This window comes from Carassius auratus, chromosome 3, assembly GCF_003368295.1.
Source record: "Carassius auratus strain Wakin chromosome 3, ASM336829v1, whole genome shotgun sequence".
NCBI lineage: Eukaryota > Metazoa > Chordata > Actinopteri > Cypriniformes > Cyprinidae > Carassius > Carassius auratus.
The window spans coordinates 24,150,064-24,172,574 of record NC_039245.1 but is presented as its reverse complement, the minus strand read 5'-3'; the positions used below and the strand labels follow the sequence as shown (position 1 = coordinate 24,172,574).

At 36.6% G+C, this 22,511-nt stretch overlaps 1 protein-coding gene across 5 annotated transcripts in view; it reads right to left on the bottom strand.

Annotated features, from left to right (window-relative positions):
- The window catches only part of LOC113051757 (MKL/myocardin-like protein 2), a 30,397-nt gene extending 9,916 nt beyond the window's left edge, over positions 1-20,481 (bottom strand). The window contains exons 1-9 of one of the 5 annotated variants that reach the window (XM_026215818.1): positions 20,342-20,481; positions 14,280-14,345; positions 13,409-13,460; positions 12,084-12,321; positions 3,377-3,442; positions 1,992-2,047; positions 705-780; positions 455-595; positions 178-338 (exon numbers count right to left, since the gene is read on the bottom strand). In XM_026215818.1, coding sequence (XP_026071603.1) covers positions 178-338; positions 455-595; positions 705-780; positions 1,992-2,047; positions 3,377-3,442; positions 12,084-12,237 — 654 coding nt within the window. In that variant the 5' untranslated portion in view covers positions 12,238-12,321; positions 13,409-13,460; positions 14,280-14,345; positions 20,342-20,481. Of the gene's footprint in view, positions 1-177; positions 339-454; positions 596-704; positions 781-1,991; positions 2,048-3,376; positions 3,443-6,746; positions 7,069-12,083; positions 12,322-13,408; positions 13,461-14,264; positions 14,346-20,341 lie in introns of those variants that run through there. The other 4 variants (XM_026215828.1, XM_026215810.1, XM_026215835.1 and 1 more) reach the window with 4 other exon arrangements.
- Positions 20,482-22,511: the final 2,030 nt, after the last annotated feature.

Sequence of the window (22,511 nt, the reverse complement as noted above, 5' to 3'; positions counted from 1 at the left end):
ACTTGGCTCTTCTGGAGAGCTTTGTCAGTGAATTATCACTTCAGATGCTTTAATGAAAGCATTCTTGATGAGATCTTTTTTTTTTTTTATCATCAGCTAACTGTAAATATTAGAACTAAATATTCCTGAATTGGTTATCCGTCTGAATGTGAAATTAGGAACTGTTAAGACGCTGACCTGTAGTTTGGAGCCAGTCGGAGGCGAAACAGAGGATGGTTCAGGCAGTCTGGCTTCTACAGGAGAACAAGCAGAGCCTTGAGACTCGTGACTAGCTGGCTGCTCTGGAGACAGAGCTTCACTGCTGTCTTCATTGAAGTTATAAACATCCAGTTCTCCAACTGCAGTGTCCCAAAACAAAACAAAACATATTAGTGGTAGTGATTTCATATCCATGCCAATTCCAGTCAATTTGATGATTAAGCATGAAGATAACACAATATTTCATTGTTTGTACCAATGTCCACAGGCAGAATGTTCTTCTCCACCAGTTCCATTGGTCCAGGCCTCTGTGCAATCTTCTCATTGAGGTCATCTGCTAGACGCGCCCTCTTTAGTTTCATCTGAGTGGCTTGCAAAGAAGGCTCTGCATGGGTTTCTGAAACACAGAGAACAACTTCAGACCATACTATAGATGCATGACAAATGAAGTATCCAGGAAGTGAATTAAAAGACTCTGACAATGCTCTTTTTGTTCAGGTGCGTACCTTGTAAAATGTGCATACGGACAAGTTCAGCGCGGTTAGGTCTGCTGCGGATTTTATGCTTGAGGAAATTCTCAGTCTGTATATGATGAGAATGCAATATATATGAACTGAGTAAATGAATTAAGAATTTGCATAAAGTTCATCTCAACATTGCACTCTAGTAACCAACAAATGTCAATTTCTAGAAAACAGAGTGGCTGATGACAAACAAAGTTATGTATACAGTATTATTTAAGTAATTCAGTATATTAATGTAATCAAATCTGTTGTATTTTATTATGCAATCTCATGACTTTAGCACATTAAATGATGATAACCCATTTAATGGTCCGTTGTGATTTTCCCATAACATTAAAGGGGTCATATGATGCTGCTATAAAGAACATTATTTGGTGTATTTGGTGTAATGAAATGTGTTTATGCGGTTTAAGGTAAAAAAACAAAAAAAAAAACTGATTATTTTCCACTGTACATTATTGTTTCTCCTCTGTTTCGCAATCATTTTTACAAAGCTCATCGGTCTGAAAAGTGAGGTTTGCTCTGATTGGCCAGCTATCCAGTGCATTGTGATTTGCCGAATACCTCACGCATGTGACTGAAATGTTACGGCCCTTAACATATTGTGATGCTCTGTCTGGCCGGAACGACGAGACATAAACATAAATCCTATTATAAACATGATTACTAGTTGTGTCTTCTTCTGGAAGGCCAAACAAAGTAGTTTCGCTTTCTCAATGAAACGGCGTCACACACTGGAAGCGTCAAGTGAGCAGAGGCGGGTAGCTTGAGAACAGTTCAACCAGCAGTTTCTACGAAGGAGCGTTCGTTGGGCTTGTGGCAAACACATGTGACGACCCCGGGCTGGACTCCGCTTCGTCCACAGTGAAAGCCGATCCGGCGATCCACAGTGCAAAGTATACTGTGGATAAATGACATGGCGGTGGTAGCAACAAGAATACTACAACGAGAATAAAAGGTACGCCTTCTTTCTTTGCGTGAACATCTGGGCGCTGTTATGCAAATCTTCCCACATAGTGATGTAGAGATGTGGGGGTGTGTTTTAATGAGCCGTTTTAGTGGGGTGTGGATGAGTCTTAACTTTAATAAAGAATATCTCTTGGATTTGTGACTTTTGTCTTTGCAACTTTATAGATCTTCTTTATGCACCAAGAGCTTGTAACACTCCAAAGAGAAAGGAAGTGAAATCACATTATATGACCCCTTTAAAGGCCAGTTCACTAGATAATGCAATAGATAATTCAAAGTGTAGGAATGTTTGATTCTTACCCTTGCCCTCTCCAGACTTCTGACTTGTCCGTGAAAAGCTCCAGGTGTTTTCAGCGCTGGAAAGAAAAATTTATTCAATGCCTTCATTTAAAACAAGAAGTCAAATGACATTATATAAAACATCACGTCTATGTGGCACAAAGCTATTTTTAAACAATTTGCTGTGTTTAACTGCTGTGTGCTAAAGAACTTCTGCTTAAAGCAAAGTTCATGCACTTATACCCTAAAGCAAAACCTAAGATTGTCTTTTCTACTGAAGCTGAGCTAGAAAGTCAGCATTTTGATCCACTTTAGAGAATGTGTGCTTGACAATTTATAAACTAAAACTATTTTGTTAAATTTATGCATAAAGTCATAAAGTCAATCTGCCAATGGGTAAAGAAAAATACAATTAATTCCCTGAAAACAAGGATAATAATTTTATGTAATTTTCCTTTGAGTAAATAAATAAAAAAAATATATAAATTTTTATATATATATATTATATATATATATATATATATATATATATATATATATATATATATTTTTTTTTTTTTTTTTTTTTTTTTTACTGGAAGACGAAAACAATTGGTAAAAACATTTCTGCTAGGCATATTTGAGTGGGTGTTGAACTGTCATCTGCATCCATGGTCAACAGGATATGAGCGCCTGACAGTCGTTGTGGTATGATTAGCAAAGGCATCTTTTGCTTACCCTGATTAGTCATATATCACTAACCAAATGTGGCGTCTTAAGCAGTCTGCTGCACTAACAACAACACCGGAAAGTTATAATCCTGACTTAAATATGATTAAAGAATGCAAGAATTGGTCTTTGAGGTTATTAAGCATTGACTAAAGCCTGGAAGGAAACCACAGAACTTGCTGAGCATAAGTGCAGGCCCAGTCACTTACTCTTGTTACTCTTGGAGCTTGGACTATGACGTTAGGGGCCCTATACATACAAGCACTGAGAAAGCAGGACAGCTCCCACTGTTTCAGGCAGATGTCAGCCACACCATTGTTCTATCTCTCCTGCCTTATCAGTTTGTATCCTCAACAGACACTTTCTTTTATTAGAACCGCGCTCTCCTTACATACAAGTCCCCCCGCCGTCAAAATAAAAAAATAAAAATAAAATGTGGCTGAAGGAAAATGTGTTCAACTTTATAAAGAATACGGTCAGTTTGTGTTCAGAGCTTAGGTGATAATGTGAGCGGCACTTTGTTAATGATGCTGGATTAGGAGTTGAAATAACAAGGAAGTAGATCATTTGAATAATATATTGTTTTGGTCTCAAAGGATTACTTCATGAAAGTCCACTGCACGTAGGCTGAACTTTTATGTAAATGTCTAAACTTTAATAGTTTGAGCATTATGTTTCAATGAAGCATGCATACTGACGTGGCATGATGCCCTGGTCTGCGAGCTGCTCGCGTGTGCGCCTCTGCTGGAGTCTCAACTGAAGCACTGTGGAGGAAGCAAAAACAGAAAAATGGAACTTTGGTGAGTTTCAACTTTTAATGCTTTCTGAGATGGCACTAAATACAGCCCAAAATAAGCCTTGACCTAATCAAGCATTAGGTGGTCAAGATTCTTCATACAGCGTTCAGCAAAATGATTAAGAAAAAGAATAAAAAATACAAAATAGGGATATTATAATTAACTAAAAGAATAAAAAATAAAATAAAAAATATTTTATTTCAGCTAGTTGCCAAGATTTCTTATTTTCATTTAGTTTAACTTGCCTCCGGTTTCACAAAAAAGGCTAAAACCTAATCCAAGACTAAAATCTAAGTCTGTTTCAACTGAAATATATTATCTTGAAATATATCAGTGCCTTTGTTTTGTCTCAAAATGCACACCAGTAATGTTTTTTTTCTAAGGCACATTCATAAAAAAAATTACTTAAATATCCTAATTAAACTATGGTCTAACCCTGTTTTAGTCTAAGACCTGTCAGTTAAACCAGGCATTGATGTACTTGAATAACTAAAACTGGAATAAAAATGACAAAAAAAACCTATATAGACCTTTTTTTTTTTTAAACAAAAATATCACAAAAACAACAGTTAAAACTTTAACAAACTAAAGTGAATACAAAATAAAAAAACTAATTACAAATATTATTACATTCTACAATGGTATCTCAATGATACCAAAATGATAGTACTGAACTTGAACAATATTTCCACCTCAGGTTCATAGTTTCAGGGCTCTAACCCCCATGTAAAAGGGTGACAATAACAACAACAACCAACCAACCAACTAAACAAATAAATAAATAAGTACCCAGTCCCCCCAAAAAGGCCAAATCCTAATATGTGATATGGTTTATTTATTCTCAAAGAATTAAATTTCAACACCATTGTAGTAAATGTGGAACTCAAAATTTGAATAGGCATGCATAATTTAAATAGTGAATAGTTGATAGTATTGCTCAGTTTGTGTTAAATTATTTCAGAACTTAAATAATCCACCACATTTTCCTTTTCATTCAAAATGTTGCAGGGTTAAGGGTCAACCCAAAATTCAGTACAGTACAAAATCTCAACAGTTTTGACCTCAAAGCAAACATACAACAGAATCTGTTTATAAGAGAGACCAACAACAGAACGGTGTCCAAAGCACAAAATAATAAACACTGCAATAGTCCTATCAACTTCTCGCAGTGATGTCATCTGAAGCCTTGGCTTTGGATTTGCTGCCCGCAAAAAGCAAGATGCAAGGTGTTATGCTTTGGATGAGGAGGCACTGGTGCATTAACAAGCAAGAACATTAAAAAGACAGTGGATTCCTGAGTAAAGGGGTGAAATGTGGGTTGATGTGCACAGCCTACTACATACACCCTGAATGCAATTACACCATCCAACTAGATGGCTGGGTCTATCAAAACATACAAGCGTAGGCATGTTGGTTCAAGAGAATAACACCACTCCTCTGCAAAACATTTAAAGAGGAGGATGGCAGTTGATAATGACAAATGGGACAGTGGAGGGTGGAACATGCCCAGCAGACCCCCGCTTCCACTCATCATCGGCACTGGGAGCACTGAGCCAATCTGATTGGCTACAGAATGAGGCCTAGCACACCCAGTTCTGCTAAAGTCCCGGGAGAGAGACCACTCTGTCTGACTCACCCCTGCTAAAATAAACCCCGCCGTTGTGAGAACAAGGCCTGGGAAACAGAAGAGATTGAATATGGCATTGGGGGTTGGGGGGGGGGGGGCACACATACATTCTGTATCGCAGCTGAATAAAGAGTGGACAGACTGAGGGGGGGGGGGGGGACCAGAGTGCCTCTTTTAAACCCCACCGCCAACAGTTTGGAACACTCCGTCCCGAATCATGTTTTCCATTATTATCTGTGCCAGGTCCTCTGGTGGGTTTAAATATTAAAGTGGTTATCCATTCCAAATCAAGTTCCATGCCTCCACCAAGTAGCTCTTTCAAAATGTGTCGAATGAAGCTTGATAGAAGCGTAATACCATAATCATCTTCACTTCATTATGCCGGTACATGACATGCCTGCAGTCATCATCCCAGTGTTTGTTGAGATGATGTCATTTCTGATGTTCTCTGCTGAACCCTGACTGACCTTTATGTGGCTCCGGGCCCCTCTCTCAATCTGTACAATAAACAAAAGACAGCTTAGATCCTTGTATGTCTCACTTTTCTAAAACCCTCTCAAGATTCAATTTAAATCCAAAACCAAGCCTACAGTTGATGTCACAATCAATTTTTGGGGGGAGCAAAATCCAGTAATTTCAATAGGAATCCACGTGAAACATCAAAAGTTTTCCCAAACAAATGTCACAACAAGTTTCAGGTTCAAGTTAATCAAATTGACCGATTTGCCCAACAGATTGTTGCTTAGTTTTGAAAGTGACTTCTGTGTGAGCTGTGCTTCATAGACTATAGACAATGGACCTTTTTTGCCCCCCAAAATGTAGCCAATTTGACCGCACCTTAAAGCAACCAGATGTTACTATCGTAAATTAAATGAATGGGCTGTGTCATGGCTATTGAGTCTGACTTAACTTAGGCTGTTTAAAAACACTCTGACACTGACCTGGACTGTGTTGACATTACTGTTGCAAAAAATATTTCAGCAGCTCGACAGATGACTGTATCTTCATGAGTGCTTGCGGAGCTCTAGAGGACAGCAGAGACTGCATGTTGGCTCAGGTTTGAGATCTGATAAATGAATATATCATTTGGTTTATGGTTCACTGATGGGAACCATCCCAATGACCAATAACTCACTTGAACCTCTCACAAGTGGAACCGTATATTAAAAACAGTGAAGGCTGCAGAGATCTCGTCATGCATTTCAAAGTCTTCTTGTTAAGAAACGTGTAAAGAGGTGTTACTCCCATAAGGCATTAGAAGCAGATAAACTTCTTGTACAGGCACGGCTAGCTGGCTTAATGATTGGCTGAATGGCGAGGCAATGTTTGGGTGTAAGTTTGAATGAAAACCTAGATGCTAATACAAAAAAAATCATCAGACAGATGAAAAACAACAACAACCCCCCTCACCATAACCAAACCTTTAGTCACTTTTTTCATGACATTGTTAATGCTGTTAAGCTCATTTGATATGACAACAATTTATATCCACTCCAGATCTTCTCAACATGTGTTCCAGTGATAATTACCAGCTGCCATGAGCTATACTCGGTTTCCCTAGTGTCTTTCACTCATGTTTAGCATCAGCTTCCCCATTTTAATTCATGCTGACATGGAATTTGAAAAAGATTTCAAACTACTTGCATTTACCCCTGCAGACACTCAAGGTCTCCACTTCAAGGCAGGCCATGGAGCTGAGAGACGGACCGGAGAGTTGCCGTGTCTGGAGTCCCATGGATTGCTGCGAGAAATGAGGACGAGACGGCGAGATCTAGCAGGAAATTCCCCAGCGTATTGCTCGATTCCAGACCGTTCCTGACAAGCACCTTCACCAGCTCTGTCTCTAGACCGCTTGAGTGTTTGTGGGTGTGTAGTTCTCCGCGAGAGTCAGCGCTCTCTGCAGTGCTTCAGCCTCGGCTCTGGCTCTGACTGACAGGAGAGGCGGGACTACAGAGCTGCAGCTGTTAACCCTCAACAGCACTGAACACTGGGTAAATACAATAGTTTAAATGCTAACTTAATCTTAAACAATAAAGAGGAAGCCAATGTAAATATATACAAGTACCAACTTCCCATATTTCCATTGAAAGCTACTTCAGTTTTAGCAGAGAGTAAATTAATTTAGTCTTGCAATCATTTTGTCATGGAACAAAAACGACAAAAACAACCAAGCAGCACCCCAGGGATTTTTCTATTTGTCTCTGTCACTTTAGTGTTGACATAGACCAGTCATATTCAGGGTTTACAGATGACTCTCATTTTTATTTCAGCAACCTGCCTTTCTGATAAGGCACTATGTTTCTAGCAAAAATGCCATTAGATTTCTTATCTACATCCAGGGATATTTCTTTCATAGTAGTTAGAGAAATATTGCACAGAGGGAAAGAAAATATTTAAACAAAGCCTATCTGAATCAGCCAAAATGATTAAACACAATGGAACAGGAACGTCCCGGGGGAAGGGAATAGGGAATGTAGACCTGTATGGTTTAGTCTAGGGATGTGCAAAACTACATTTAAAGGGTGGGTTGCCCGAACAATTAAATGGTCCTAAAGCAACCCTAAATAATTAAACCAGTTTCAGGTCACCTGACCCAGATCAGACTTAAAAAGTGTTTACATACGATGCATTCCTATTTTCAAAAACAGAGTGGATCAGAACACAAGGGTCTTGATTTTTAATCCCCTTAATAATGTTCATTTATCGCTTATTGTATTTGACATGTTTTAACTGTGTGACCCCAAAGCAAGTTATATTATTATCAGCTTGGCACACTATCTGAAAAATATAACCCTTAAGAGGACACTCAAAAAATGAAATACTAAATAACTAAATAATAATGTAAAAAAAAAGCAAAAACATCCATATGCTTTGGAGTTTGTGTTTAAAGGAATCATTTAAAGCTTAACTTCTACAAAATTATTTTACGGCGTGAACTCACTAAACGTATCAAACCTAAAACTACAATAAATCAATTTGGAGAAGACTGTTGTTGGAAGACATTGTGACAAATAGCGTGTACTACCCATAAAAAATGTTTAGCAACAACCCATCCAATGGAGTCTCATGTGAACAAACCGGTCCAACAGATCAACATTCGTGTGAAAACAGTCCATTTCCACACAGTTGTAGCGAGACAATACTAAGTCTAATATATTAATATAGTATTATAAGGCGTAGGCGTCAAGATAACCTGTGGGAACATAGTCGTAAATGTTTCAGTAGGGGAATTTGTAAACAGTGGTGACGTAAAGTTGAAAAGAGGAAGGATGGGTACGTCTGCCCTCCAGCCTGAACAGGAACAACAGATCATGCTGATTCTGCCCAGTGCAACAAACCCTCTATGAGTTCATATTATCTTTAGGCAGCAGCGAGCAGGAATCAATTAAGAGAAAATAATGAGAAAATAGTGTTCCTTTAAAAAGGTATTTATTTATTGGTGCAGCTATTCTGATAAATGACACTGACTAAAACTCATTCACTTAGTAGCTGTGTCGAAGCTGATAAAAAGCAGAAACGATGCCTTGTATTAGGATTTACTAAGAGTCTCTTTCAAGTTTATCATCTTATGCTGAATGTTATGAGGTGGTGTGTTGCACATTATGTTCTCATTAAGTACACCTTGTACCAGGGTGGTAAACATATGAAACTGAGGGTGGTGCCCCCCAAAATTCATAACAGTGGTCGATCGGCATGTGGTTTAAAAGCCACCCGTCCCTTCACCCACCACTCTTCAAAGATTTGCTTACATCTTTTCCCTGTTCATATTTCTACCCTACTCAAAACTCCTAAAATATTGTATTTTGTGCCAAGTATACTACAATTACACTTACATATTTATGTTCATAGGAAAAATACCCCGCAATTTTTTAAAGTCTGCAAAATTGGAACAACAAATTTTGTGCCTAATGCACTTTAATTGTGCGGAGGTATATATAGTGCACAGGTCCAACTATAGATGTACTCAAGTATATTTGATTGTGCTAAAGTGGAACTACTGCAAGTATACTTCATGGAAAACTTTAAATATCTTATATTTAAAGACTGATGTTATAAAGAGAGATCATGCGATCCTTATTAACAGTGATAATTTTAAGAAATGTGCATTGTGCAATTAAAAAAATACTCCAAATAAACACAACCACACACACACACACACACACACACACACACACACACACACACACAGTATATATATATATATATATATATATATATATATATATATATATATATATATATATATATATATATATATATATATATAACAGTATCTATGTATCTAGTGATCAAAGTAGAGCACCTTGGCCATAACCACAAATCTTTGATACAAAATATAATATAGTATATACAATTAAACAAGTAAAAAAGACACCACATCAACCCCAATCTAATTATTTTCAAATAAATATATTATTAAAAACCTCTTGCACTAAAAACCAAGAGATCCTTGGCATGACTTTTATGCACATCATAGAAATTGGAAACACTAACTGAATTTGCAATGTTGCTTGCATTTTGTCAAAATATCTTACAAGATATTTGACAAGATATATCTTACAAGAGTTGTAACCAGCACTGGATTTAAAATAACTCCAGGCATGAGGGTCGGCAAATAAACAGGCTAATTCTACAGTTGTGTTAATTATTGAAGTGTCTAAATGAGACACAGTTTCATGTCTATTTAAAGGCAACAAGTCTGATAAACTGCTGACTGAACCAGTTTGAGATGAAGAAAATCATGTAGTGGGATCTGAAATACACGCATGCCTGGTGGAGTCTGTGTTTACTTTCCTTTCTGCAATAAATTATCCAGCAGCCCGAGGACACACTGACTTTCTCAAGGGCAAGGATGTCCGTAGGGAGTGAGACATGAACTCTTTCTGCGGTCGGATAGATGTCAACTTGCAGTACGGAAAGGTTCACTGCCATTTGGGTTCATACCACAGTAAAACATTTCCAGAATGAAACCAGGGCCAGGATTGTGAAAGCCAGACAGAAGGAAAAGACAATACCATCAGAGTGACCAGCACTCAAACAATTCGACGTCAACATCAAAGCAGCCAAATGTGAAAAAAATGAAAAAACTGTCACCGTTTACTCAATTTCACGTCAATACAAATTCTTTTGACTGCCCTTATTCCTTGGAGCACAAAAAGTTGCTGTTTTCTATGCAATAATAATAATAAATGGGGACATGATTAATTGGTTTTATTAACTGATAAATGGATTGACCAAAAATAACAAAAGAACGATTTGTTCATAGACGATAGTATTGTGTATCGATGATAGTCAGAGATATTGCCTGTGGCTGATGCCTTTGACAATATCAAGACGATTATTATTATCATCAGACTAGTATTTTTATATCTCATTAATATTAAGGCTTATTTGTTCCATCATATGTCTTTATACATGTTTTCATGGTGTTGGCGTTATAACCAATCACACGCGATTCTGTTGAGTTTATGAATGCAATGGCCAATTAAAGGTCAGATGAGTCATCGCTGAAACACCAGAGTTTTGTTGAGAGCTTGCTCGCTGACTGAATTCTGATCTCTAGCAAATTCTCTCATTATAAACAACAAAGTGCAGATGTTGGTGCGATGTAAGTATAAGAGATTGATTCATCGTACAGTATAGATAGCTTCACTGATTATAAAGTCTTAAAGTTCATAAACTTGCCCTAGTCTGAATACAGTGATGATGTACTTTAAATGTCCATTGCTCATTTTTTGCTGCTGTTTGAGAAACTAAGGAAATGGAAGCATAATAATTAGTAACTTACATCATTTTTATTAAACTGTTATCATGTTGAATACAAAGTCATTCATATTACAAATGTTTATGACATGACATCCATATGCTACTTGACTAAATAATATAACGTGTAGTTAATAAAGTATGCTAACTTTAGGCTGAACATGTAACTAAGTCAATAATTAAATTATTACTCAGAATTCATGCTCTGCATTTAACCCATCCAAAGTTTTAGTATTTACATTTGCTTCTATTTATGCTGTTCAGAGTATAATTTTCTTCAGCGATAAATTAAACCAATCATAGTAATGTTCTTCAACAATAAGCTGACTCTTTGATATTTCAGCTAAACAAATTGTACATATTGCTATTCTATCATCTTTTTTGGTCACAATCAATTGGATTCATGCTGCTGCCTTTTTTAACCTGTTGTAGTTCATCCATGTTTTGTGCATGAAATAGACACTGACACAGTCTAACAAGTCATCTGAGAAGTGTTCATTCATTACGATTGGATTTTTTTTAGATATGTGTAACCAAATTATTTCCTTTCTGTTTTGGATGATTATTTTTGATTTGCAAAATTATTGTGCATCACTAGACAAAAAAGTTACGAATTCTAACGTCTGCCATTTATATGTTATCAGCCATAGTATGAAAATAACCAGCTTATTAGTATTGTCCAGAAATGTACTTTTCTTTACATTTCTTTTCTTTACTCCAAGTGGCCCAAGATATTCTACAAAAATCCATCTTTTGTGTTCCACAAAGAAAAAAGAAAATCATAGAGCTTTGGAACATAATGAAGGTGTATAAAGAGTAAAATAAAGATTATTTTTGAATGATCAACTGCTCCTTTGAGTTATAGCCAAACAAAAACCAAAACATGACTGCAAGCCTAAGAATCCTCTATATCTGAGATTTCGGCAATCATATTTGACGCAAAATCTACCACATTCGTTTAGCAGTTGTGCACCCTAACGTGAGCCAAGAACACTTTGGAAAGGGTTAAAGGGAGCACTTAAGACATGATTACATGTTGGCATTCGTATGCAATTCCTGTGTAATTCCCCACGTCTTACCGCAAACAAATTTCTCAACCTTTTGGCAGGCCTTATTTTCTCAGTGTCAAATCTGGGCGGTAGTTTAATGGATGAGGAGGAAATAGGAGCTTGGGAGCAGAGTTATGGCCCAAGGGCCTGATTAAATGGGCTCACTCACCATTCTTGCGCTCTTTAATGGGTGGAAGGTTCTGAGTGGGCTGCAGAGACAATTCCTCCAGGTCATGGGTCACCGCTTCACTCCGTGGGCTCGGCACCAGCACCCCCAGCACACCCGAGTCGCCCTCCACTCCCAGACTCTCCTGGGGCTCCATATCTCCTGGGGGGGAGAGGCAAAGGTCTCTCCCTGGAAACTACCACAACAGTACAGACGACTAGTGGGAATCTCGAACTACAGTCTGCCAGAGAGTGAGAGAGAGAGAGAGAGAGAGAGAGAGAGAAAGTGAGAGAGAAAAGGCTTTCAAGCGTTTAGCAGCCCGTATAAACATTAGAAAGCCCTAATGGAGCTGAACGTTGTTGTTGGGGTGTGGTGGCAAAACTAATTTACTTGTATGTGGTTGATTGTGAATAAACTTTAAATGGGCCAGAAATGCAGCTCAAAGGTTAATGTATCCATTTGTATCACACTGCTATGTTTTGTTGTAAACTGCTGATAATAAACTTAAGAAACACTCTTATTTCACAGAGCTTCCTTGAATAGCTTGATCGAAATCTGACCAGCCAAACCCAACCTTCAACTATCCTCTCCAATGTATTTAATCAAATAAGAATTACGGTCCTCCCAGTTAACCTATAAAGAAAGCTCTTAAATCCTTACGCTGATGTTTAAAAGTGCAAGTTGTATAAGTCATACTCTAATCCAAGACAAGTTATCTGGGAGTATATCCAGGCAGCACGTCTGGCCCAGCTGTTTAATGTGTTATTCTGACATATGCTTTACATCTTGGTACACTTAGGACAACTTTGTCTATAATATCTGCTTAATCTAATTTTGCAATGTACTGCGCTGGAAAATATATGTAACCACATTTCATGGTTCAGACATGGAGATTTACCAAACAAACATTTTAAAGGACCACAGGGCTCCACAAAGTACAAGACACACAGAATTCAAAACATGTCACAACGCAAATTTATGATCAACATATTAGAAATACATGTATGTATGTAGTTATGCTAAAAGTTATATAGTCTAGTGATGGATACTAGTCATTTAACCAAGTTAAATGGCCATAACTAAATGTACACTGACCTGCCCTGTGGTTAAGATTCATGTTTACAATTTTCGTCTATTAAAAAAAAATAAATAAAAATAAAACATACCAATACTGGTATGCTGAACTGATATTTCTCAATTAAATTATTTCTAGCATTTCCAAGTCAAGAATACAAGGTTATAAAATAATGACTCCAGCAACTCTAGATATATATTAATAAAGGGATAGTTGACAAAAAAAAAAAAAAATTCTGTCATTAATTACTCACCTTCATGTGTTTCTGGGTCTGGGAATATTTCAGTTGCAATGTGTTTCTGGGTCTGGGAATATTTCAGTTTTTAAAAAAATGCTTTTAAAAAAATGCATAGCTGTCTAAGACTAATCCTGCACTCGGCTGTTCTGTCCAACCATGCCAAGCTGAAGACATAGTGGAGTTTGGCAAAACTGCGGTATCTGCTTATTCTACCCTGACTGAGTCTGTCTGGATAGCCTCAAGTCTCTTGCCTTACATCCCTATGGGTACATGCTTTTGTTCTGAAGCCACGAGTCTCACAACAGCCAATGAGTGATTACAGGTTGGTGTTGACTTGGCACAAATGTTCAAAACATCCTCCACCCACTGTAGGGTTATCTAGAGAAGTCTAGTTTCTAGAATAGCCGCCATAAATAAGAAGCTCTTGTGACATTAATACAATGCTGACGTGATGTGGAGCACTTTAGTGGTAGAGCGTAGAAAAGATAACCTCAGTAAAATAACATTTGGCATATTACTTTTTTGCCTACCATAAAACCTTGTTATCTAGTTTCTATCCTTCAATAATCATATAAAAAAATATTAATAATAATAATAATTAATATATATATATATATATATATATATATATATATATATATATATATATATATATATATATATATATATATATACACACACACACACACATACACATATATATACAGTATATATATATATATATATATAATTCACATACACACACGCAAGCATTATATACACACACATACACATGCATACTAATATATATATATATATATATATATATATATATATATATATATATATATATATATATATATATATATATAACTTTAACTCTAATCAGTACCTGAATATGATTTACCTGCCAAAGGAGAAGGATGATTTGTGCTGCAGTGCTCCTTATGAAGATTACTAGGTCATGATGCCTCTGAAACAGAAATCAAATTCTGTCATTAGATGAAACAGAACAACCAGTTCAAGCTACATAAATCTTCCCAGTAGCAGTTTTATGGTAGTTTTCCATAGGTGAAAGCAGAAACCTTGCACCTCATCTGGTTGCAAAACAGCATGTGAAAAAGGGGACAAGGGAAGGGTGGTTTGCATCTTATCAATGCAGTTGCTGTGGAAATGCTAATCTACTTCTGCGCTGATTAATTGCTAAACAATAGGATGACGGATATTTATGGATGGGTGCCACTCCACAGAAGAGGCCATCAAGAGATATGGAAAACAATCTGAGAGTCTAGCCTCAAACACCACCTCCGCAAACAAGAGCATTAATATTCATTAAAGAACAACAAGACAAACATTCAGCTGTGTTGCTCTCTGTTGCACATCTGATATTTTGCAATTGTTTTTTTCTCACACTATCAGAAGCCACACGTCTAAACTTAAAATGCAGTATCCAAACAAAAACTGTATGTTTGTATCTGTATGTTTGAAAATTAATCACACTTAGTATTACTAAAAAAAAAAAAAAAAAACCCTTGCAGAAATATACACCAGTTTAATCTTCCATCTATTACTTTTGAATTCTTTAATGAATGTATAAAAGAATCCTAAATATGTGTACTTGAGGACTCATACTTGTTGAGTTCCCAACCACTTACAATGGAAAGCAGAGAAACGAAGTGACTCAGTGAACACTGTGATCTTGTTATCTTGTGCAAATTAAAAACAACAGTTTGATGAATGTCTTAACTCTTCCAGATATACAAGCCCCGATGACTTGACTAAGCCTTGGTTGGCTTTCTTGCCTACTCCGATTCCCCGCTCTCAATCTTATTCAGCTGAGTTTAAAGACTTTCCGGCTGTTTTCTCGATAAGGATCAGCAGTAAGCCCCTCTCAGTGACACTATGACAATTCATCTTAGTCTAGCACAGTTTCGAAACCTCAAACAGTATTACATGTCTGACTTTGAAGAGAAAACTCATGCCAAATGGGGACATCATTGAACCGCAGTGTGTCATTGAGTAAACTCAATGGTCGGTTCACTGGATTTTTTGCATTGGGATGCATTTTCACTCCACCTAGAATAGGAAGTGAAGACGTGCATGACTGAGAACTCAGTGTAAACAACTTTAGTCTCCTTATGGAGGGACAGTGTGGTTAAACTAGAACTCATATAGATCACACATTGTAATAGACTTAATAAAGCATTCATTTCGTAATTTAAAGAATGGAAAAAAAGGGATTGCGATGGGAGTGGAAAGTTCTGTTGGTCATCTACTGACAATGTGCAAATTAAAGGACAAAGATGCAGCTCATTTCCATAATGACTAGCACAAATGAGCAACTATCACAGCCATGTCAAGCACAAAATGGCTTAAAACGTGATTAAAATAATGATGCAAAATTAAATGCCAGTTAACTGACAGATGCAAAGCTTAGAAATACCTACTGTATGATTTATTTAAATCTTCTTTTCCCATTAATTTTGCATCTGAAAGAGAAACTCTAACAACTGTATATGCAGCCACAAATATAATGGTCTCCGTGCCTTTTTATTGCTAATTTTTCACTGCATGTCTTGGATAAAATCTGTCAGGGTTTGCGCTGGTGTGAGCTGTCAGTAAATGTGGCCCTAGACATCATAAACATGACACGTTTTGTAAATGATTTCAGAGAAAAACTTAACATTCAGGTTTTCCCAAACACAGCAAAGTCACATAGAACATGTGGCCTGTTGCAAATGAAAACAATATGTGTTCTCAAACAAGCTCAAAATATTCTCTGATATGATATCTCTGGATAAAACTAAAGTATGAACATGAAGAGAAAAACAAAAACATGAGTCCACCATAAGCTACACAATTTTCTGTGAAATCTGTCAGCCCCAAATCTTTAAACTAGCTCTTACTTTCAGCAACTAGTCTGGACTCAAATCCGGGCAAAAACTAAGTAGTATTGAAGTCTGAAGTCAGCCTGAAGTCTCTTAATGGAGTTTGTTATTTTGAATGGAAAAAATAGGTGTGATTCTCAGTTGTGTTTATTTAAAATAGTTAACAGTTGTTCTGTAAAGTCCAAACACCAATCCAAGTGGAGTTTGGCGGGACACATTATGGCCATATTACTGCATTATTACACACTGAGAACTTCTCTTCACACAAACACTGAATGACTCAATCACAGTAAAATGGAAGGGGTCAGCTGTGCTGCTAAAAATAGCTGCGAGACCAGCCAGAATAAGCATCAGAAATAAAAAAGAAACCCCTCCAACGCATGTGCGCGTGGAGAACGCAGGCATCAGGAGTCAGCACAAAGAAAACACTGTGAGACCCGCTCGAGTGAGGAAAGGAAAGAGAAGGGTGAAATTCCTTCACCATTCCCAAAAATGATCCCACATTTTAATTTCCCAGAAAGCCAGCTGATTCCCAAGAGGCTGTCCCTGGACACGGCACACAAGGCTCCCACTTCCCCTCATGCCATTGGCCCAGCACAGCGAGTCAGTAGCGAGGGATCAATAAACCAGAAAATATCCTGCTTTTAACTGATGCGGTCTATTAGCCTGAATTTAAATCAATGCACCAAAAGTAATGCTCATCAAGGATTTACTGTAATTCGTTTTAAAAGCTGACTCTCTGGTTACAACGTGACCATACAGTTACTTCTCAGGATCTATTTCTCATCATTCAACCCAATTAGTTTCAGGTTTCACTGTGACCTTACATTACCACAAACCTGAAAGAACAGCAGATGTTTGGCAGTCTGATTTATGATAGCTGACCACTTTCATCAAGCAGCAATGTGGCAAACAATGACATAAGCTTGTTGATCATATTGTAAAATGGCCAGAGTGATGAAATAAGTGGTTTCATAGTGTTCTTTTTGGGTAAACAAACATATCAAGACCAGACATCATGCTATGGCTCCTACTCAAAGACAAACTGGAACAATGACAGCTGGGTCAATAACAAAATAGTGTTCAAGATAAATAATGAGACAAATCTTTTTAAAATCCATGTGCCTACTCTGTGTATTCATGCTGGTTTTCATGTGGTTGTGAAAACAAACATCTTTATATTTCATTTTCATATTTTACCACATTATTATAAGATTTACATTTTCATCAAAGGTTTAAATTACATGATTGTAAAATTCCATGTAGTATAACCAAACCACATAACAATTTCCAACCTGAACCCTGTCGTGCAATAAAAACATCTAATAATTTAAGAAAATTGAGGGTACTTTTATGACACCATTTTCTGTTTTCTGTTGTTTGCCCCCTGCATGCGTCTGCATTAGGTTTCACCACATGGTTTTGATTTAGCAGAAAATATTTTTAAAAATGTAACGATACATGCTAACCACACTTTTCCATTCTGTAATATATGGTGGTTCAAAGACAACAGGAATACCTGTGCAACCCAGCAAGTCATTTCATGCAACTTTATCAGAACGCATCCCACACAAGTTCTTTGACCATTTGAGAGGCTTAAATTTTGGTTGGCAGTGCTGACTTACTAATTATGTCGAAGGCTTTTGATCTAAGGACACCTGAGCATGGATATGAATCTGGTTCATCAGCATCAAAGCCTGTGAGGTCGCATCACATGACATCTCAGCGGAATGTGATTGTGTCATGTGATCAGAGAGTGCAGAACAGTTATTTGCCCCAATTCTCTTTCCATCAGGCATCCGTTTGAAATATGAACTAAAAAAAGCCAGGAACAGTGATATCTACAAAAGCAATGACCTCATTCTTGTTTGTGAACTTTTAACTTTCCAAACTAGTTCAAATGCACCAAATAACATTTACCCGATGATAACATTTAACGATAACAACTTTGAGGCCGCAAACTTGAAGTCAAACAGGCGACGCGGCAGACTAAGAAAACAATGTCCAGACCACCAGGGACACCTCATGCTTACAACTACTATAAATACCAGGACCTACAGCTTTCAAGTTCCTGTTTGAGCACAGCTGCAGTCTAAAGATCCTGTCTTAACTGTAGACATGTGGACATTGACCAAATGATGGAAGGTAGTATCAAAACACGGGTCGTAATTTTACACAAAGTCAGAATTCCTTTAAATCGATTCACAGACAGGGAACAGTCCTCACCATTCATCTTTTCAGTGCACAATGTTTGAGGAAAGACTTATGTATGTGAAATACACTTTGGTGAACTGACACCTGCGGTGGGAAAGAGTCAGCCTGTCATCAATAAAGAATGCTTTATTTTTCAAGTCAACGTCCATAGCATGAGCTATATTAATATATTAAGACTATGTTGTTCAGATTATAATATTTGATCAGTATCATTAGATAAAATCCAAAAAACGTGAATAGAGAAGCTGTGAAAATAAGTTGCCATTTGATGCAATGCAGGCTAAATGGCATGGATAAACAATTAAAACACGTGGTTCTGCCGTTTAAGAGCTGCTTGCAAATATTATTCTTAAATCATAACACACATTCACTATTTTTGACAACTCTGTCTGGTTTGCCTGACATATTTCCATTAATATGACAAGCTTAAATAAATATCAGTAATAACAAGCTGGTTCATCCAGTCCTGGATGGTTGTCATGCTCTTCTTGACTACAATGATGGCAAATAAACAGAAACACAATAACAGTGCATACTGTAAGTGGACAGAGACATTGTTGGTCTAAAGGACAAACTGAATTTAGTGAATATGAATGTATTCAATACTACAAGAAAGGGTGGCTTATGGTTGAGACTATATTTAGGCATAAAGCCGGCTTATTGAAACTCTTTCTACCTGCAGTAGAGAATAATTATTCAGGCCTGTGGCAGTAAACACTGGGAGTGCTTCAGGCACCACACCTCCACACAAATCACACTGAAGCTAAAGGTCGCTGCATGGGAACACTCAACAATGCTGCCTTGCAGACACACCCATAAAGCCATGAGTGTGTGCATGCTTAACAACATTTTAATGAACTATCAAGACTGCTTCACTTGTTTATGGTAACAAATCCTCGACTCAAAATGCACTCTGTGACCTCACACCTATTGAATTGGAGCAACACACACAAATGCATTTATCTAAAATAACTTGCACATTTATTTTGTTAGAATTATCCTTGAATGTTTGCGTTGTACATGTATGGAAACCAGTGTAAGATACCCATGCGATCAATCAAAATTTAATTCAAGTGTAAATGTAGAGGTTTAATGGGGGTTGGGGGAGGCTCTGTTACTCTCAAATGTAAAATGGGAATAGTGGAAATATAAGAAAACATCAAATTCAGTTAATATAAATATTTAACTCTGTGCTTTAATACTGACACAAATAAAATTGTAATTATTTATAGCCCATTTAAAATGTATAATTAATGTAACAAGAAAGTTAAGAGTGATCGAATCAGTTACATTTAAAGAGCTTGTAGAAATATAAAATATTCAACTTGTATATTTCACGATAGGCATGAGATGAGATGAGAGGAGATTTAAAATTAACATTTAGACGTAGGCTATATTATTTATATGTAAATGTACGTAGAATGAACATTAGGATTTCATTTAAATTTTTTATTTAATATTCATACAATAAGTTTACAATAATATGACCAGAAAACCCATATTATTCATATTACATACATAAATACATATAGCCTACATATTCGCACATTAATAAAATGATGACGTCACTTGAACTTTCTATAACAGTGAACTAACGCTACTATTACCAATGTAATAGTGCTTCTAAATATTCCCTAAAATTACTCTAAAGTGACACTGTTCTAACAGCAAATATATCAGAAAAAACATCCATATAACAGATTGTTACATAAGAGTTACATTTATGACTCATTATTTTTTGAATTACCACGCATATATTTAATATATAAAGTGTCACTTTCAATGTATTGCAATGACTGGAGTGTCATTCACTTGCTCGGCAGTTATGATATATTTTATAGATAATAAAACTGGATAAATATCTTACCGTGTTTTTGGCTTCAGAATTTAATGTGTTCCCATTGATGACACATCAAGAATTCAACAAAATCCCGACAGGACATTTGTTTTCTTTCTTTTCTGGAGTGGCAGTTGTAACAGAGGGTAAAGATGGCCGTTCTTATTGTGTTTAGCCGGTGATGTAATGAACTTCTGTTAACCCTTCACAACACTTCCGAAGACAACTGACACCACATCGAAGTGAAACGGAATAAAATATGTACTTCATATGTACTTCATATCTGATTCTGAAAGATAAACGTAAACAGGCGTCTACACGCAGCAATTCACATATATGCCCAAAGGAGTAAGAAAAGTGATATTATAGCCTACTGTAAGGAAAATTAGAGCAATGTTTAATTACATTTTTAAATATCTTATCAAAAGCTTGGATTTTTGTGTTAATGAAGAAAAAAAAACGTTACTCAACTCAAATAAGTGTTATGGGGTACACTCTTTTAATTATTATTAAATAATTAGCCTACTCAAGCACTTTGCACCCCTGATAATGTCATAGGACTTGAATTAGTGTGCTTCTGAGAGACTCATAAGCTCATATCAGTTACAGACCTTGATGTGAACCGTTACTCTATACTAAATGTTTGTCATCAGTGGTCTTAGTAAATAAACAAGCAAAATGAAATAAAGAAAAATAAGATAAAGTTATAAACTAAGATAAGAATAAATAAATACTCTGAATTTTTATCTCTGTGTTTGTATTACACTGCCATCTGGTGTGCTTTCAAAGTCAATTCATACCCGACATGTGATCATACATGAACATTTCCAAATATAATGACAGGAACATTTCTTGAGGAACTGATAGTGCTGTTGGAAGCAAACCACTCACTTACACAACTAGATTCAATTCCCTTGTAACTGAATTTATATTTATATATATATATATATATATATATATATATATATATATATATATATATATATATATATATATATATATATATATATATATAAAGTTCCCAGTGACAGCTTTTGTAGCTTTTTGAGAGTTAAAATGATACAGTAGTTCACCCCAAAACAAAAATGCTGTCAATGATGGGTTGTTTCAGCACAACTTTGGGTTAAAAATGTATTTAATAAATGTAACCCAACAGCTGGGTTAGTGCATATTTGACATTTTAAACCTGTATGACTTTCTTTTTTTTGTGGAACTTAAAATAATATATTTTTTAAGAATATTGTAACCAACCAGTTTTGTTTCCAACTGGTTTCCATAGTATATTTTGCAATGGAATGGAAGTCAATGTGAATCGAAACTGCTTTGTTGCTAACATTCTTCAAAATATCTTCATAGAGCTTTGGAATGAAATGAGAGTGAGTAGTATATGATGACAGAATCTAACTTTTGGGTGTACTATCCCTTTAACACAAACATGCAAAGGCAGGCCAAGTATTAAGATATTCAATCCTAATAAGTATTCACAATATTTGTGATTACTTCAGTATGTTTGAGAGTAAATGCATGTGATATCTGATTGCTTATTGTAAGCCAGTGTTTATGATGTTGAACTGTGCCCTCAAAGAAACATTATTGTGGACCCAGCAGGTAATTTCTTAAAAGTTTACAATATGATACTTGAGATGAACCATACAACTCTTGGTTGACCCAAACATTTCAGGATCACACCATCTTAATAAACTTTGCAAGTGTCCTCATGTTTCAACAGCCATTTAGAAAGCAGTAGATTACAGATCATTTGCAAACCAAACCAGAGCCAACATAACAACAAACTTAAGTAACATGGTGTGAGTCATAAGAAAGGTTGCTCTTTTCCCCTCTCTCTTTCTGTTTCTCCTGCTTTAGATTCTCATGTCTACTCCCACATAGTTGGTTCAGGATGATCATGTCCCACATTGCCCACACTTCCCCGCTGATAGAGGTGTGAGGCTTAATCACGGCCCAGAATAGTGTGTGGTTTGGGGAAGCGGGAGGCAGGCTGGATGCCAGCCGTATCTCTGAGAGTGCTGGCTTGAGATGTGACTCATTGTAGTGCAGTGTATCTTTACATTCTGCTTCACACACAGTGAGATGATGGGCAGGATAGAGCCCCAGCTGCCTGGGAGACTGCCTGGCACCAACCACTGATTATTCTTTTAGATTACAATCTATAAATGCAACTAAGAAACAGTTTGAGTTT